Source organism: Thermobia domestica, chromosome 2 (assembly GCF_964235325.1).
Source record: "Thermobia domestica chromosome 2, izTheDome1.hap1.1, whole genome shotgun sequence".
NCBI lineage: Eukaryota > Metazoa > Arthropoda > Insecta > Zygentoma > Lepismatidae > Thermobia > Thermobia domestica.
This window is the reverse complement of record NC_137455.1, coordinates 143,283,700-143,303,743: the sequence shown is the minus strand read 5'-3', so window position 1 is coordinate 143,303,743 and position 20,044 is coordinate 143,283,700. Positions and strand designations below refer to the sequence as shown.

Here is a 20,044-nt window from a genome sequence, read left to right as displayed (position 1 = left end):
TTTTCTGGTAACATTCTCCTGTAATAGTCGCCTTTTCCTTCACAGCATGTTGGTAAATAAAGCCTTTATGATCAGAGAAAATAATCATCATTACCTTCCCTGCACGTTTTTGTGATTTTGTTTTTGATTTTGATTTTGTGATTATGGAGAAAGCATCACCTTCACTTCAACGCTACATTTTACGTTCTACACTCAGCACACGAGGATTCCATCGACATGAAACTCGTGACATTCCAAGATCATCAACAAGAACAGCTTGAATGCTACCATATGACAACTGAGGGCTGCCTGTAATCTGTCGGATAGATAAACGTCTGTCTTCTCTCACAGTGGTGGCCAGTGTTTACCGTACTCTCTGTTCTTGATGATTTTGCCCATCCCGATCATCTGTAATCATCTTCCCTTCTCTTCCCAAGAATGAGTTATGCCACCTAAATGCTGCAGTACCTGATATACAGTTCTCTCAATAAGCTCCTTGGAAAACTTTGTAGGTCTCAGGAGCAGACTTCTTCAAACGAACACAAAGCTTGACAGCATATGCTGTTCCGTCTCATATAGCCTCGCTGCTGAAAGGAACGTTAAACTCAAAATCAACTCAGCATACGCTGTTCTAAATTGGACCCCATTTCACAGTATCTTATACTCTGGTAGGCGATTTCCAACTACACTTGACTTTCAGCATTTGCTTCTCACTTGTAACAAGAGACAGAAGTTTGAATATTTTACAGTACGGGAAGTGCGCACAGTACCGGACACCTTGGTTTTTTCGAATCCACGAGATAAGTAAGAGGTACAGCAAGAAAGTAATGCAATCATATTAAAGTTGGACATGTATTATTAGAGCTGACATAAAATAAACTACAACAATGGAGAGCATATATTTTTAAAATGAAAATAAAAATCAGGTTCAAATTCATACACACAGAAAAACGTTACCCAGTACCGGACACAACATAAAATACATTTGTTTCCTTTTATTTGCAATGAATAGAACAATATATGAACGCAAAAAACGTCTGAAGACACTTCTATAAATATTTAAGTAAATAAAACAAATCTCGTGTTATCGTTGCAGATACAATAATAATACAAGCAAAGAAATATCAAGCCAATATCCCAGTACTAAACAAGGAGTGTGAAAATGTGAATATTAGTCCTACCTTAACATAAACAAGCACAAAAAAAAAAAAAAAAAAAAAAAAAAAAAAAAAAAAAAAAAAAAAATTGCACCGATCACATATGTAATAGTCAAGATTCTCATGCAACATGCATGCAACATGAGCCCATTTGTGACACAAAATACACTGCACCCACTCTTCGTCCACTGTCTCAGGACAAATGATGCATTCAGTAATGATGGCATTTGATCCCCTGCTGCACTTATCTGTGCCACCGGTATTAAAATTCAGTTTTTTTTCTTATTGTCTTCTTACTTTTCTTTGCACCTGTCTGTTCGCTTTCAGTAGCTACTTTTTCGTTGAGTTGTCTCCGTTTATTTGAAACTGCATGCTCTTCAGTTTCGTTTCTTCTATCACTTGTGCTTTGTTTCCTGTTACGTTTCTCTTCTAATCTTTTCCTGTATGGTGTTGATGTTAGAATTTGGCTGGTTTCACTTCTGTTTCTTCTCATTGTTAACTTGCTATGTTTCGCTTGTGACTGAGTAGATCTCTTGAGCTATTGTCTGAAATTGTCTTGAAGTTGACGGCATACTAGGATCGAATGAAGAACTGTGTTTCACACCCTGTGAAGTAGGAAAAGTTGTTTCTGAAGATGTTTCTGGAATAGGAGAAGGTGACTTTCAGAGATTGGCATCTGAATCGACAGAGCAATGTGCTGATGGAAGGAAATCCAAGTCAGTTAATACATTCCTATTCAAAGGATAAAGTCCGGTGCAGCTAAAAGCTGACCTTGCTAAATCCATTCTGCAAATGGCAGTAAACGCTGTGTTTACTAAACCAGCCACGTCTTTCACTGAAATTTTCAAGGGAGCATATTTTCTCATCCATACAGAACAAGCCTCGTGGTAGGCTGCTTTAAACGGTTTCATTACAGCTTGGTCTAACGGCTGTAATCTGTGCGTCGTGTGAGGGGGTAGACTAATCATATGAACGTTGTTCTCTTTAGCATACAAGACAACCAAAAGGTCTTTGTGTGAAGTGTGTCCGTCAACAATTAGTAGGGCAGGGTCTTTCTTTGTTGGCTTCACGCGAGCAACAAACATTTCAAGATATTTCCGGAAACCCACAGCTGTCATCCATCCACTTTCTTCAGCAATGAAAACACTATTCGCTGGCGCATCTTTCTTCAGTTCCTCAGATATCTTTTTCCGCGGAAAGACAAACAACGGGGGAAGAAACTGATCACCAGTTGCATTAATCGTGAGTAATACTGTGATGTTTCTGCCTCTTTCTCCTGAAATAATTTTTCCGACCTGTTTCTTTCCTTTCTGCGACAGAATTTAGTTGCATTATCGTGAACAACCGACACTCCAGTCACATCACAGTTAAATATGTTAGAAGGTTTAAAGTTGTACTTTGCAAATAACTCTTCATATTTGTCAAAAAATAAATCAACGTGCTTTTTACTAAACCCCACAGCTCTCTGCATGCTCGTCGACTGAGGAATACGCAACGATAGTTCAGGATGACGTTTCATGAAACTAGTAGAACTTCTGTCCAGCACATTTTTTGTCTTTATTAAACTGATGATTAATTTTGAGGTGCTCTGTTAAATCGAAAACAAATTTCAAAAACTCCTTTTTGTTCATTGGCAGCAATTGGTTGTCCAAGTCCTTTAGATGATTAACAAGCTGCGTCTCCATTTCTTCTGAAAATGTTGTATCAAAACGGCCCATTTGAGGAGTCATTTCTATTGTGTTTCCAATTTTCAAGTCTTTCGCTCTATCCCCTAAAGTGCTCTTAGGTACCAGAAAGTTACGTGCTGCTACCCTCAGACTCATTTGCCCTTCCTGACTGCTTGCGTTGCCTTGTTTATATCCTCTTCCACCCACTTCCCCTTTTTCTTGTTTGCCATCTTGCCTTAATAATAAAAAAAAAAAAAGTTACTATTATAAAATTCCCGTAAGGACGACATTGTGTCCTTGTCCGATACTGGGAACATACATACTGTCCGGTACTGGGAGATTAACATGTTAGCATATAATGTCGGATCACGTAGTAACACTTTCCGTAATTCAATAATTATTATCATACTCGTGTACATTATACAATAAGATAAGTCATATATGTAACAAAATGTACACGTACTTATCCGTACAGTCGACACAGTAGACAAAACTTAACACACAGCACCAACGTACACAGCAATTCAGCTACACACACCAATATCTCGCTCCACACTGACCTGATACAAGTCACAACTTGCTCACCTACACCTTGAACTTACACAATGGTGATGATAACCAGCACACGTCTGTCATCTATCGGATACGGACTCTACTACTACTGTCCGGTACTGGGTAACGTCCGGTACTGTGCGCACTTCCCCTACATCTAATGAACACCAAGCTACATAGTAACATAACAGTTATTGGTTTTCGATTCATATCTTCCTTGAGAAAAGTCAGTTTTATTATTTTTTTAATTCCCTACATATTCTTCTACTCTTTTCTTCTGCTCCAGGGAGTCCTTCTCCCTAGCCTCCTCAGTTACAAATCGTTGCACTGCGAGGGTATTTTCGATATGAGCAGCCTACCTAGCTACGTGTATATATATATATATATATATATATACAGGGTAAGTCAAAATAAGTGTTACAAGCCAGTATCTCGCAAACTATATACATCAAATAAGAAAAATGTTAAGATTCAATGTACAATACAAAGGGGCCTAAATAGTCAAACACAAGGTCCCCCCACCCACCATTTTGGGGGAGGGGGCGTACGTGAAATTTTCAAATGGGAATATAGCTCGAGTGACACCTTGTTCGAAAGAGCTTGGAAAATTGAACAATTTTTGTAGGAAACAATTTTTGATATGGGGTACCGTTTCCAGGATGGCCCCCCTAAAATGGCCCTGTATCAGATAAAATTTCAAGTACGTATAAATGAGAAACGCTGAGTAGAAAAAGATGAAACAAAAAATAAAAAAGGAAAATGCCATAGGCGACGTGGAATGGTGTTGTCGCGGTGTCCCCAGGGCCCCATCATGGGACCCCGGGACCAACTTGAAAATTTCAAATTGGAATATAGATCGAGTGATACCTTGTTTGATAGATCGTGGAAAACCAAACAGCTTAGTACAAAATTTGTTTTGATTTCGGGCACGCCTGTTTCAAAATGGTCGCTGAAAATGGTTCCCCATTCAGATACAAAGCGCAGTGTTCAAACTGAGTGTTACAAGCCAATGTTCAGCGAACTATGCATCAAATAAGAAACATGTTAAGAGTCAATGTACAATACAGACAGGCCTAAAAGATGGGTCAAACATGAGGTCCTAATTTTGTACTTAGCGTTTGGTATTTCACGATCTATCAAAAAAGGTATCATTACACATAAACCCTCCCTCCAAAATGGGGGCGGGGAAAAGGAAATAATTTCGCTGAAGACTCACGTCGACTCTTCAGGACTGTTTGGAGTACCAACCAGGATACTACGTGGGATTACCCCGGCGACCCTTTCCCCAGTGCTAATCCCCCAAGTGCGTCAATGGTGTGAGAAAAGTATTTATAGTGTAATTTCAGACATAATCTCATATATATAAAGGGCTACAGTGTATTAAAAAGGCAAAATGTTATTTTAGTGATAAAGATTATTATACATATTCTATGTTAAGTGTTGTGTTCATTCCTCTTCGCTATTTTTTTTTATATGTAATAGTATTCTAATAAATAAGTATAGTGTTATTTAATCCAGTGTGTTTTCGTTGTTTGTGTGAGTGATGTTTGTGTGCGTTATGGTCTGAATGACCGTCTGATCGTCCGTAAGGTTTTCGGGACAAGACATCCGAACCTCTTGGCGCCAAATGCTCATCTCATCATTGAGACCGACGAGCAATTTAAAAACAATTTGTAACCCCTTCTTGAAGAGGTCCTTCATCGTCCTATCCAGGTAAGTTCTGGTCTCAGGAAAATACTTATTGGCAAAACCACGGAGGACAAAACCACAAACACCAAACTCAAGTTGGTTACAAATAAATGGCAACCCAAACAGCGACCCGACACCCAGTTGGTCATATATATAACAAATATATATTCTGTTCTTTCAGCTTCTACCCATTTTATACATTTTTAGTCCCCAAACACTTAGTTCGTTTTCAATATTAGAACCTGCTTTTTTCTCAACTATTCACATATATATATAAATCGTTGTACTATTCTGTACTCAACGTAAGAAACACACCTGGGATAAACAAATGACGTACTACAATGAAATGTAATTGGCTGGAGTTATAAATATAGTTCCGTGATTGACGTAATTGCTTATTTGTAATTGGTTAAAGAGAGGAACTACTTTTTCACATTGCTTCGTATAATTAACTTCACTCACTTGTTAGACGAGACGAAAAAATTTTAATTTACAGAGCAAAATATACAACTACAAGTTACTGACAAAATATATGCCATATTCTGAGATTTTTACCTTCTGTTATCGAGAAAAAGAAAGAAAGAAAGAGAAAAAAAAAACAATCGTCACACTGTTGCTAACATCCAAACCGATAAGTATCTATAACAACAAATGTTAAACACTTGAGAGAGGGGTAGATAGTAAATGTAGTAGAGAATAAACATTTATATAATATGTTTCGGTACAAATTTACTATATTTTGAATTGCTCTTAACAACCATAATAAAGAAAAACCGTATTAAAAAAAGTGTAACGGCTGTCCTTAAGAAACGCAGAGATTGCAACAGTCATTTGAAGTACCGCCCCCAACAGTTACCTTACAATTTGAAAACATGGCGGCTACATGTAGCGCTTCTGTTCAGTGTCAAGTTATGAAACATCCAAAAGGAAAACCATTGAAGAGCGGAGAAAAACGAATTGTTTTAAACGTGTTCAATAAACGGCTGGAAAACAATCCTACTGTGTTAGTGAATGACATAGTGAAATATATCTTGCTTTTGAGATCGAGGAACGCACGGAAAAAGAACAGCTGACCAAAGCAGAAATCTCGCCGTGAAGCACGTGCTTGACGCAGAGTGATACAAACTGCTTTGTTTATCTCAGGTGTGGTTCTTACGTTGAATTGATTTTACATACATCGTTTCGGAAATACTTAACTTATTTTCTACTTTTTCCTCTATAGTGTGTTTTAATATCCATGACTCAATAGAATACACGACGTAATCTCTGAAATTCAAATACCATAGTTTAGACAGAAGCAGAAGAAGCAAATTATAACATTACTATTGTTGTCTTTCTTTTTGCAGGCATATAAAAATTTTGGCAGCCGTGTTAAAAATCTAAAGCGCCGTTTAGATGAACTGATTCCCACTTTAAAAGAAGTAAGCCCAGTTCCTTCACCTGATGTTAATGCTCCATCGCCCTCTCCCGATTCAGATCTCGAACTGCCAGATGAGATAATGGAAGTTGGTGGTAGTGAGCCTGTACATAGAGACGATTCATCATCATCAAATGCAAACTCTTCTTCTCAGAATTACGTTACAACTATTACAACTACCCCGAGTTATAACCCGACAACCGAACACCACTTCTCCCAGTTTACATCCGCAAGTACCGAAAAGCCAGGTAAGTACTAGAAATCAATAGATAAGAAATACTTTTTTGAGTATAGAAAATGTAAAAGAGAAATCATGAAACGTTTCATTTCCGTATCAAGAAAGATTACTTTGGTTGGGGGATAACCACATTGTATTTATTGATATACTTCTTGGGGACGCACAGGTGTTGATTGTCCGTAAGTCCATATTACGAAAATGTCATCTATAAATCAAAGCAATTTGAAAAATTGAAATGCAAAATTTGCTGTTCAGGCGTCCTATAAATAGATTGGCGTATAGGGACATGCAAATGATCAGTGGCCTTGATTTGCAGGTAGTGGTATTTTTGAATGTGAAGTTTAAAATCTTGCAGTTTAAGAATGTGAAGTTCAAGGTTAGGTTAGTTGAATTAGCAACTTTGTGTTGGGTTTTTGAGCTTTGAGACGTATATTTAAGAATTCCCTGGGTGAGTAAAATATTGGGATGATAGGATGATATTTCTGTGCCCGACAGTGTCTTGGTACACAGGGTGGAGCATAAGTTAGTTTATACAAGAAAGTATATAATTATATGATTAGTTTGATTTATGCTCTGTGATACATGTATTGCATATATCTCAGTTATGCAAAATAACATAAAAAATTTTGGTTCGCAATTAATATATAGAGAATTTACTGACAACGAAATCATATGAATTTGTCAGTAAGTTTGTCTAATTATATTTTTGCCATTCATCCATATGGAAGAGCACCCAACATTTTAATACTATTAATATTTCATTTGTATCTTAGTTATGATGGAACTTCAGTAGCGAATTGCACTAGAATTTCTGGTATTTTTTTAATAGTAATAAATAATGAAAATTATATTTTCCTTTTACGTAATGAAACACATTACATATTACAGTAGAGAATTGTACTGGTCCTCAAAGATTTATATTATTCTGCAATACTTCACATTGAAAACAGAATTAGTACATTCTACTCTCACTAAGTTAGCAAATAGTGGCATCTAAATTACTTCTTTATATTGCGGAATATACAGTGTGTAATGCTCATTTAACAGTAAGATTCTCAGAGCATTAATTAATGATGCCAGTATGGAAACTTTTAGCAGAACTGCCAGAACGAACTCTCAGCGCTTTCCTTTCCTTTCACAGCCGAATGATAGTTCTTATCCAGAAGCTTAACATATTTGAAAATGAAATTAGTGAAACATCGAGAGGGCTTTTAATTTCTAACAGTGAATATTTCTAACAAGAGCTTCATCTGAATGACATCGCCGTGTCATATGTATTGTAAAGTATTGGGAAACTACTCCAGATTTGATTTCCGAAATAACATTAAATTTAGTAAATAATGTGAGGCATTTGAAAAGATACTTAAATTAAGAAGTACCGATCTTTAGTGTACAAAGCCTGAATAACAGTGATAGGTCTTTACTACATTTTACAAAACTAATAAAAAGTCAGCCTACCTTCACGGACTGCAGCGCATAAAGGTTGTAACGTGACACACAGCCCCTTTCTGGACACTGAATTGCAAAGTTTGGATTTGAATACTCTACTGTTGGAAAGGAAGTGGAAGGTAGTAGAAGAGACATTCACTATATCCCCGAGGGTTTAATTCTGTAACTGCTTTTGGGTTTTTATAGGCTTCAACTATGTAGAAAATATAAATATTAGGAATATACATGAAAAAATGATCAATGGTTATTAAAATGAGTAGTCAGACAGGAAATAATAATAAAAGAAAGTGGAAAAATAAACTGGTATTCGCTCTGGTATTCTTTCCCCTCCTATGACAATGTGTTAGTGAACTTTCTCGTACCGCTCATTTTCATATTGCGTCACGTAATAATGGTAAGTCAATAAAATGAGTCAATGAGTGATATCAATAAAACGGAGAAGTTACTCATTATTCCCAATTTTAAAGTAGTTACTCGCATTGGTATCAATAAAAAGAGAACTGAGCACTACTCATCTCGGCTGACCTCGGAGAAGCCGTGCCCCTTTGGAGAAACCACACCTCTATTCTCGAATCGAGTAACTACTCCGCGTTTGATATCAATAAAAATCAGAGACTCCTCTGTGATGCAAGTAACTTCTCCAAAGTTGTGGAGTAAGCTCAGTAGGTGACTCCGTGCGAAATATGGCAGAGTATATTATTGTTTTGCAGCATAGAAAAACTTACAAACTGCATAGAAATGTTTCAAATGGTGATTACGAAAAACATTATAGGTTCATGAAAGAAAATGTAGAGTGATTAGCACTTTTTTTTTTTTTTTTTTTTTTTAAGAAGAATCAACCGAAAGTCGGGGTGGCGCACTAAGTAATGACGAAAAGACGCGATTTTTCTTGTGTTACGTGAGTGATCCTGGGTGGGAGTGTCAGAATATTCTGGTGTGGCTCAAAGTAGTGTGTTTATACTATTACAAGTGTAATTATTGCGAAATCTAAAAATTGGATTATTTCCGGCAAGTGCGCGTAATATGCAAGCAGCAAGGGCAGAGTGGCAAGAATAATATACATTTCCGGATGCTATCGGAGCACTTGACTATACACACATGGCAATAAGGAAACCTAGTATTTTGGAAACGAATACGTTAATAGGAAGAGCTCCGTCGTGGCTAAGCGGTTAGCGTACATGCCTTTGGCGTGGGAGACCCGCGTTCGATTGCCGGCGGGAGCTCATGTGGTTCGGATTCCACGTTAATCAGTAGATTCCGTCTCATATAGCCTCGCTACTGAAAGGGACGTTAAACTCAAAATCAACTCAACTCAACGTTGATAGGAACGGGGTATACATGTGAATGTATTTTGTTTATGTCAAGGCGAAAGGGGACATGTATGGTGTTGAAGACACAATCAGATGGACATGGTTTATGACGTGACTGACTGGACTTTTTAAAAAAAGGAAACAAAGGGGCCAAGTGTCTGATTTCGTTCTTAAAGCCAAACAATCTACAAAGACGTTGGACAACACGTGATATGCGTTTGTCGTGTTAATCTTGATATTGCTGGATTCGAATCAACATCCATCAGCTCCAATAGGTTCGTTCTCATGGTTTCAGTATTACTTTCTTGCCCCCCCCCCTTTTTTTTCTCGAATATTAAAGATTCTCTTTTGGATGTGTGTCTCAGTCGTAGATGTATTTGATATTTCGTAGCATTTCACTGTAATTACCTTCAAAGCTTCGACTTTCCTTCGTTTGCTTTCTGGTAACTGTCACTGGAAGTAGCACTGGAAATTCTTTTATAATATCCACAAATGCACTTTAATTGAAATTGTCGTCGCTACTTGTCCCTTCCATGGGGTTTAGGATACTGCGCCATAGGTTAATCACAACGAAATGACCGCCCGGCAGATGGGAGAAATTAGTAACTACTCCTTTTATTGATATGACTCTTTGCTACGCGCAGAGGAAACGCGAGTGAACGTTCATAAATCTGGAGCAGTCTCGACCTGAGTAGTGGATTGTTTTATTGATACGAAATTGAGGGAGGAGATTACTACAGGTGTAGTTATTCCGATTCTTGAGCAGGACTTATTAGGAGTAGTTACTTATTTTTGTTGATATCACCCAATATATTTCTCATAGAAAGAGAGATATGTAAGATTATTTGGTAGTTATTTTGTACTCATTAAATTTATTCGAATATGTGTTTGCTTTTAGCTAGTGTATTATTACAACTAGATAACTGCAATATAACGAAACGAAACAACTCGATTTGTGTTACGTAAGGGAACAATCTAAAATGATCCTTAATATGGAAATATCTTTATTTCAGATCACCATAATTTTTATCTGTCGATCCAGAGATGTTTTTAGTGACATAAATCTTGGTGAAATTATATATTTAAACAAACCCCAACTAGACATAATGAAAATTATATAAATAATAATAATAATTTGGAAACCAGTATTTGGTAACCAATGAAGTGAAATAAGATATTTTCTTTTCTAAAACGGTACAAGGGATTTCTTCCTACGTAAAATCCGACTAAAGACATATTGTAGTTCCATAGATGAGAATATTTTTATTTCAATAAGAAATAGATACAAATCATCAACATAATCAGGAAAGCTTTTGCATGTAAGTAATTCAAGAATTTAAAAAAAAAAAAAAAAAAAAAAAAAAACCGAAGAAAATGGAAGATGACATGGACTAGAAGAAAATGTTAATATAAACGTTTAAACGTAGCAGAGTATTTTTAAAGGAAATGAAAAATGAAATGAGATTAAAAGAAAATTGAAACGTTTAAGCAGTGCATTTTACTTTGTTGGTTTTATCAGTTATTAACTTATTATTATCATTATCTATGTACACATATTGCATTTTTTAGTTGCTTTTTGAAAATATTTAAATATTATAATTTGAGATAGCAAAATTATTCTTTATTGACTTTTCTTTTAAATATTAGTAAGTAAAGAGGTTGCTTTTACCTTTACATTTTTCGCTGATAAGCAGAATAATCCGGCTCAGTGTATTTCGAGTACATGATTGATGACCTTGTTCATCACCAGACATAAATATATGCAAAATTCGTTAAATAGATCAGAGAGTGCGTCAGGGGTACGCTAAATTAAAATGAACAAATCTGGTGAATGTGATGGAATTTCAATAACTGCCTTTCTATATTGTCCATATACTATCAAATCAGTCAGTTTTATTTATTTAATGTAACTTTGTCTTATTTACGTTAATATGTTGTAATATTTTACTCAAAAATATACCGTATATGCAGTGTCCGAGACGAAACGTCCCAATTTGAAATGTATGTAATACCTAGGTACAATATGTATTCGTTATACGAGTATAAAGAAGTTTCATACAGCAATGGATACACAAAGTTTTGAAGTTTTGTTTGTGCAATATCACTATTTTTACATGAGCATCATGAGTAGCATGGAGGATGTCTAAGATACACTCAGTTTTTTTCCAGGTATCCTTTAGCATCTGCGGCGTAACTGTCTCAATCCCATGGCCACTCCAATCGCCTGACATTACTTCCTTGAATTCCTTCTTGTGGGGTTATGTTAAGGACAGGTTGTACTGTAGCAAAATGACAACAGCTTCGTGAGAGGATTAGAGCTGCAATTTAGATAATTACACACGCCACAGAAGCTAAAGGGTACCTGGAAAGAAATTGCATATCGATTAGACATCCTCCGTGCCACTCATGGGGTTCATGTAGAAATAGTGTGATTGCACAATGAGACGCGTTTTGTTAAAAATGTCGTCTCCCAAAAAAATATAAATAAATAAATTCTATAATAATAATAATAATAATAATAATAATAATAATAATAATAATAATAATAATAATAATAATAATAATAATAATAATAATAATAATAATAATTGATAAATATGTAAACCGCTGAGTTTTTCTTTTTTTAAAGGTTTATTTCTCAAAAAGGGACAACAAAACAACAAACAACAAAAATATAATAATAATAAAATAAAATAAATTAATGTTAAGTAAATGAAATAATCGTAATAATCATCCAATAAATAAAAATAAATAAATATATACATATATTAATTAAGAAGTTCATCCATTGTAGGAATTCAAATTCGAAAAGGAAAAAAATAGTTGAAAAGAAAATAAACATTTTTAAATAGCAGGTTCACACATTCATCAAACAAAAAAAAAATGTTTTAATTAAGCAAAAAAAAAAAAAATATTGGGCCCGAAGTGATCTATCCTCACCGGTGAGAAATTACTAATGATTGGCACAAAGGAGTCAATATACAATCTAGTTACACTACGTTGTTGAAAAATTGTTCAATAGATTTTTCTTTTTTTTTCTACTTTTTTTTTTAAATCAAATCACAGTCTTCGAGGTTCAAAACATTTAGTATTCTCGTCGATAGTTAGACATAAGATCTCGTTCATCGTTATATCAACATTTACCCGAAGAGGAAAACTTTAAATTTATAACGTTGAAAGGAAAAGAATATATAATTTAGTAATTATTCTTAACCACCAATTTAGTCCTCACAGTTAACTTTGATAAATTAATTCAGTCACCAATTAAACTTAATGATATTTGTCCAACAGACATACCCAGGAAGCCAAATAATTCTATATTAATTTCTAAATACTGTAAGCCGAAAGTTTATCAAATATCCAAAATTCAACTAAATTCCGTGGTATTGTCCAAAAATAAAGAAAACTGAAATCAGAATACTTTTAGTCTCAATTTCCAGTACCAAGATCGAAAATCCAATTAAACATGACCATATGCTGTATAAACTGTCACTAACACTTCATCTAATAATCCAACCAAATATAACGAAAAGGTTAATGCTTCTGTTAAACTTTCAAACTTTTCCAGAATTTAGATTGGTGAAAAATTTTCCAGAAATATAGATGATTCCAAAAGAAAGAATAGAAATAATAACGTTGTAAATGTCGATGTCCAATTATCAGGTAAGTCCAACACTTCTATACACATTGAGGAAAAGGAACTTCCTTTTTTATTATTTTTAAATTTCAGACGACAGATAGAGGAACTCCAGGACCAGATTGGGAACCACTTAGTTGTCCAATCAACACGTACGCATGATCATCACATACAGTTCCTAATATCGTAGAGATTTTATTTTAATGGCCTCTTATTCCCATTAAGGTACTGAATTCATATTGACTTCAATAATGTTACGATTACAGTAACAATTCCACTTCTAGGGCATTCACAAAATTAATACTTTAAAACCGAATGCAATAAACAAGACGATAGAGACAGCCGCGGGATTTTTTTTTCTCAGCTCCGTTACAAACTTTTACTACGAGTACTCATTTAATCATAATAATATTTTCATATTTGCCATTCATTGGCTATTCTTTACAATTGACGCGTCGCTACATAACTTATTCAATCAACGAAGAAAGGAGCTACATTTCCTAATCATTATATAATTAACTACGATACATTATTTCATTACAATTATATCCCCGGATAAAAAAATCGCCTTTCTACATCACTTATACTTCCCAAAACAAGCTCGAAACTTTTACTTAACCCAGAGGCCTTAAGGAAAGGAATTATTATTAAAGGAAAGGTTATACGCCAATCACAAACCGTAAAATAAAAAAAATAAAAAATAATAATAATAATAATAATAATAATAACTAGTCTCAGAAGTTTACGGTCCTTTGGAGTTTCAAAATTTCTAATTACTACTTCGAAAATTCAATAAATCAGCACCATTAATGAAGGATTACAAAAATAAACGAAAGGTTGGATACACTTCAAACAGCCGAAAAATGTGATAACAGCTTTCCTTCATTTTCGAAGTTTTGCATATTCCTAATCACTGATCAAACCGAAATAACTGTTACATAGCTTAAGGACAAATTAACGTTAAATGTAAATACATAGTTGTTCGGTAAAAATTTGGAAAGAGTTCAGAAACGTAAGGTTGAAGAATCGAAAAGTCGACCATAAATTGATAAGTTTCGTTGATTTCCTCTCCGAGAATGAATTTTGTCACAGATATTATATTCGCAAACGTCCAATCAGAGGTAATCAATCGTCTCGTATTCAATTCAGTAATACACTCTTCGAAGATATATTTAAAATAAACGTAAACACATTTTTTCCCCTTCAAAATTACGTAAACTAAAGCAAAATTAAAATAAATGACATGGAACAGCATAACTGGCAACACATTTATCCTCCTCTATATACTTTTGGCATCTGACGGTAAGTCTAATTAAATTGGGTTCCCTATGCTCAAGGATAGGCAATCGATCCCCGAACATATTACGGTACACTGATAAAATTGGCAGTTAAACACACGAAAAGAAATATTTCACATTGACGGACATATCATACAAAAGCCAGAAGAAATAGACAAGGGTTGTTGGGTGCGAAAAAAAAATTAAAAACAAAAGCATATGTGTGATCAACTATTTTAAGCAAAAGTTGTAGTAAGACCCTCAAATGTAAACAATCCAAGATTTTGTTTTTAATAATTACTGTAGAAAACCACGTATCGCAAAATAATTAGATAATATATATAAAACCAAATAATTTAAATTACCCCCCTTTTGACCTATTCCGTATTCTGAAGTAAACATATAAACAGACAAAATTTTACGTGAACCGAAATAACAATACTATACCATGACTAATCAGAATTTCAATATTTCTACCGGTAACGAACTTGATACAACACGAATTAAAAAGAATCCTAACTTTACATTTGCAACTACCTGTCCTGATATTTAAAATTTAATAATTACACTACCAGAATTAACTATTTTCGATCTATGCCATTGCGCCATCTCATTTGTCCAATCTAATATTACAATTAACATACCGAATTGTTGTCATTATTAAAACGTAGGATTTGTTTTGTGAAACAAAGAATATATTATTACTAGCAAAAATCAGAGACCTTTAAGAACGAGATCACGAAATAATAATTTTATCTTCGTCTCCTTTATACCAAAAACAGTTGTAGTGTCCATTTACAAAATATATAAACCTTTTTATTCTCTAAGCCGAAGCACACTTAAATAATCATCAATTTCACTACTTTCAGTTCATCACGAATTATAACGAAATAAATAATGAGGGAGAAAAAATAACAATAAATGACACTTAAATCAAAATTTTAATCCTATCTTGGCATTTACTGGAAACCTAAAGAAGAAGGAGTTTTGGAGAAACTAGCCTCTCATATCCAATTATTTACTTGTTACACAGAAATATGGCTGCCCTACAAAACATGCATACGAAACGAAATTTATTTTTCTTTCTTTTCATGAGTTTGAGAAAGGAGGCCTAATTTTCAAAAATTAAAACTTACAGGTTCTCGGAGTCCTCGTTTTATTTTATTCCCTGTTTTCTTAAGTTATTATTATGTCCATTAATTAGTTGCAGAGAATGACGTCCAAACGAAGCACCTCGCCGATTTTTTTTTTTTTTTTTTTTTTTTTTTTTTTTTACAAAATACGAGCGCCTCCTGCCTTTGTTTCTGCTTCTAGCCAATGTTGCTAACTCCCTCTAATATAAAATTCACCAAAAATTCCCCTTCAACGTTTTAATAATTAATGATTGGAAAAATACTGTTCTAAGATAAATATATCATTTTGAACAGGTCTAATACAACAAGGAATGGAATTTAAAAAACTAGAATAGGAAAAAAGGAAAAACTGAAGAAAACGAACACAGTGTAACGGATACAATTATCTCGTTACAACAAACAAAACTTGAGAACTTTCTGTATCCACCTCTCTATGAATCTTCTTTATGTATTGAATACGTGTTGTATTACGGACATTTCAAATTAGGGCGTTTCGTCTCGGACACCCTATATATTTGTGACAATGATAAGTGTAGCTGTCTGCTCGAAATATATTGGATGAGGGTGTTTGTTTGTAATCAGAAAAAGTAGAGCTAAGAATAAACTCTTTCTTTGTAATAGGTAATAATAAAGTATAGAAAGATTTAAGTTTTACCTTTTTTTTTTTTTCAGTGTACAGCACATCAGAACCAGTATCCAGTGGATATGAAGCATGTATGACAACAGAATCTCAATCTTCGAGGCACAGCGGAAATGAAATCCAGAAAGGTGCAAGTTTTATAGGCACTGGACTTTCATTTGACATGCGTGTAAGTTAATTGTTAATACTTTATTAGTTAATATGTGAATTGTGAAAGTTTTTTATCCGCTGTTTATTTCTTCTTTCTTTATATTTCTGGAAGACGTATTAATATAGCTTAGAATGCTGCATCTCTTGTAGGGAGAATTTTGATTCAATTCTAGGTCTGTGTACTTTGTGTAAATAACATCGTATGCTAGCATTTTTTCTTGGAGTGTTCCAATATCGTTCCAGTATTTTTAATTGCATTTATCATTATTTATATTAATATACGGAGCATAATTATAGGATATTAAACTATAAAGATTTCAATTCTTCTCTTTCCTTTTGCTTTTTCATTTGGGTAATTTTATCGTAGCTTTTCCTGTTTACAGGATACAATACTCTTTACCCAGTCTAGTTTTCTAGCCTTTATACTTATTTGTATTAGTATTTATAGAACATATACTTAATGTTCCAAACAATTTCATGACAGCAACATTTACTTGCTATTACAACAGAAATAATACTGTTTTATCTAGTTTCTCACTAAGGAGAGTTCTGTAGGATAATCTAAATATGTAACAGATATCATAATGAATGACCATATTGGCGTGAATACCCCAAGCATAATACGACCCCACATTTTATAGGTACTATTTAAAAGTGAAAATAACATTATAAATTATTACACATTTTGAAAATATTATTTGAAAGAAAACTTTTTAATGTAAAACTCTTAAGATTTAAATTCCAGTCAGGATTGTATTGAACACGGAAGGTGTATTAAGTTCAATTTGAATATTAAATGGAAGCGTAGTGAAAATGCATTAATAGCGAAGTTTGATGGGCCAATCAAATCAAATCATAATAGGACACATTACCATATATATATATATACAGGGCCGGATCCAGGATTCTCTGAGGGGGGGAGTGCACCAATAACTACCAGCACATTTGAATTAAATTTGAGTTTTTTAAATGCTTTTAGGCATCTGTGATGTGAATGAGGAATTCCTATGGAAATGCTAAGTGTCTGCTCTCGATGAATTCTTTTCCTTCAACCTTCAGAAAATCGACTTAAACTATTAATTTTGCAAAACTCACTGCTACCTTCTCACTTTAGGTAGTGTATATTTACAACGAAGAGGGGAGGGGGCACGTGCACCTTTGCACCCCCTAAATCCGGCCATATATATATATATATATATATATATATATATATATATATATATATATATATATATATAAGTACGTCAAAAGTTTGAGGACGTAGGCCATCTCCGTTATGAATAATAAAAAAAAAAAAAAAAAAAAAAAAAACAGAAAAGAAAGCAAAGCTGTTGACGAAATAAGTGCTTTTCAATCTAAAATTTTGGGAATTTTTCTATCGTACCAGCCGTTTGGGCTCCACACTAATGTGGTGCTCTATATTAAATTAAAAAGCAACATTATGAGTTCAGAAGGCTGTTTCCTTGAGTCCTCACCATATCAACAATACAGCATTCTTGTGTTCGAGAATTCGAGGTGTTCCTTCATATAACAATATACAGTTCCCTGTGCCAGTTTTTGCGTGCCCGTACTTTCAGTTCGAACAGTCTGCTGAACTGGAAACGGTTTTTCATTTAACAGTGCACCTTACCAATGTGAAGCTCAAACGGCTGATATGAGTGGAAACATTCCATCATTTTAGATCGAAAAGCACCAATTTCCAACAACTTTCCTGTGTTTTTATTTTTTCGTATCTTTACTTATAACAAAGTTGTCCTATAGACCCGAAATTTTGATACATCTAAACTATCTTAAGTCACGCAACAGCACAGCTTGATCGCGAGAGAGTGGTACTGATGGTACAGTCCTGCGAAGCATTGAAATAACTTTTATTTATTTATTTATTTATTTATTTATTTATTTATTTATTTATTTATTTATTTATTTATTTATTTAGTGTAGAGAGCTAAGCAGCAATTATAATACAAGTATGGTTTTTACGGAATGATTTTTGTACTAAAATTATCGTACTATGCCCGAAACAATAGGTGTTCGAAACGTTTCATATGGCAGATAGATTTATTATGCCGGTTAGTTCCCATTAATCATTTTTTTTTCTTCATTTTTTTATTCGAGTTATTTGATTTTTTTGTACCTTGGATCATGGAATGCGAGATATATAAAAAAAAAATATTTTGTACATTGATTGGTATATGTAAATTGTTATTTGATGTTGGAATTCGCGAGGTAATCCTTATACGTAATTGTATGTAAGAATATTCACTGTTCAAGTTGCATTTTTCTAATGTGCTTCTTAAGGTGTTAATAACGAGAACTGCGTCATAGATTAAGTATGAAAAGTACCCCATGCTTATCCACTGTTTATAAATTAGTCTTGTTAAGTACAGGTTTTGTAATTCCAATTTGAATTCCATTTTGAGAAATATGAACTACTAGTGCAGAACTTGTAAACATTTAAAGTTGTAATGTTACATAACATCATCAAATGAAAATGACAAGTTAGAAGTAACAGAACTTACCGTATTTCCAGAGGAATTATCATTCACGTTCGTGTTCCTAAATATTTGACGAGTTATCAAAAACTAGATACTTTGTAAGTTTTCTAAAATGAGCATTACGTACGCAAAAATCACTTACGTAAAATTAATGTAGGCGACCTGATTTGAAAGATTTATTGTATACTCTAAATTATATACAAAGTGAAACATTTATCTTGATACACGCTTGTAACTTGTAAACTAATCACTGAAATTTTGTACGATACAAATATCTACAGGGGGGGTATGTTTGACGTACTGAGCAATACCACCAGATGGTACAACGTCAGGTTATTACATATTAAACGAAAGCTTATTATTCAGTGTTGCAAACTAAGGATGCTACAATATCAAAAATATCCTAACCTTAAAGATCTCTGTAGTAATAATAAAGCATATGAGACGGATGATGTAACGCGCATTCAAAACGCCTTAGAGTCAAATATTGTGACTTTCATATGCATTTCGAATGAATAGGAATAAGTTACAAAGAATTGAAAATTTGACCTTTTTCGAAAGATTTTATTTTGAAAAAGTGCTTATATAAGTATAATATCTAATGATGTAGGTAGTTTTCGGAAGACAAAGATCGTAATCCGTGCGTACTAATTTGATATCTCAAACGTTCCGGAGATATGAAAAACATAGCTAGGGATTGTAGTAAAAAGAAGACGTATTTGGGGAAACTTCTAATGTATGTTGCTCTCTGTTGCTTCTATAACATTCCAACAATAGTTTTAGGTAGTTATAATCACAATAAGTTCTCGGAGTTGCATGATTTTAAACAGTGTTGCAAACTATCAATGTTTATCTCTTTTTTTAAAAAAAAATTAAGAATTAGAATTTATTAATGTATGTATGTGATGACGAAACAGTTACTTAACAATTTGTATGAACGATTCAGGGAGAGACTGAGACAGCCAAAAAACTTTCAAGACGAAGAATTGACAGCATTGCTCGAGCAGGATTCGTGTCAAACGCAGGAACAACTTGCAGCAGCATTAGGCGTTGATCAAACAACAGTCTCCAAACGCTTGAAAGCCATGGGAATGATTCAAAAGATGTCACATTGGGTTCCACATGAATTGAAAGACAGAGACGTTGAAAGACGAAAAACCATTTGCGAATTGCTGCTTCAACGACAGAGCAGAAAGGGGTTTCTGCATCGAATTATTACGGGTGATGAGAAGTGGATCCATTACGAGAACCCTA

General features: G+C 34.1%; 1 protein-coding gene across 1 annotated transcript in view; it reads left to right on the top strand.

Moving 5' to 3' along the window:
- The window catches only part of LOC145675811 (uncharacterized), a 124,920-nt gene that overhangs the window by 75,761 nt on the left and 29,115 nt on the right, over positions 1–20,044 (top strand). The window contains exons 6-7 of the mRNA XM_081746530.1: positions 6,391–6,709; positions 16,178–16,314. Coding sequence (XP_081602656.1) covers positions 6,391–6,709; positions 16,178–16,314 — 456 coding nt within the window. The remainder of the gene's footprint in view (positions 1–6,390; positions 6,710–16,177; positions 16,315–20,044) is intronic.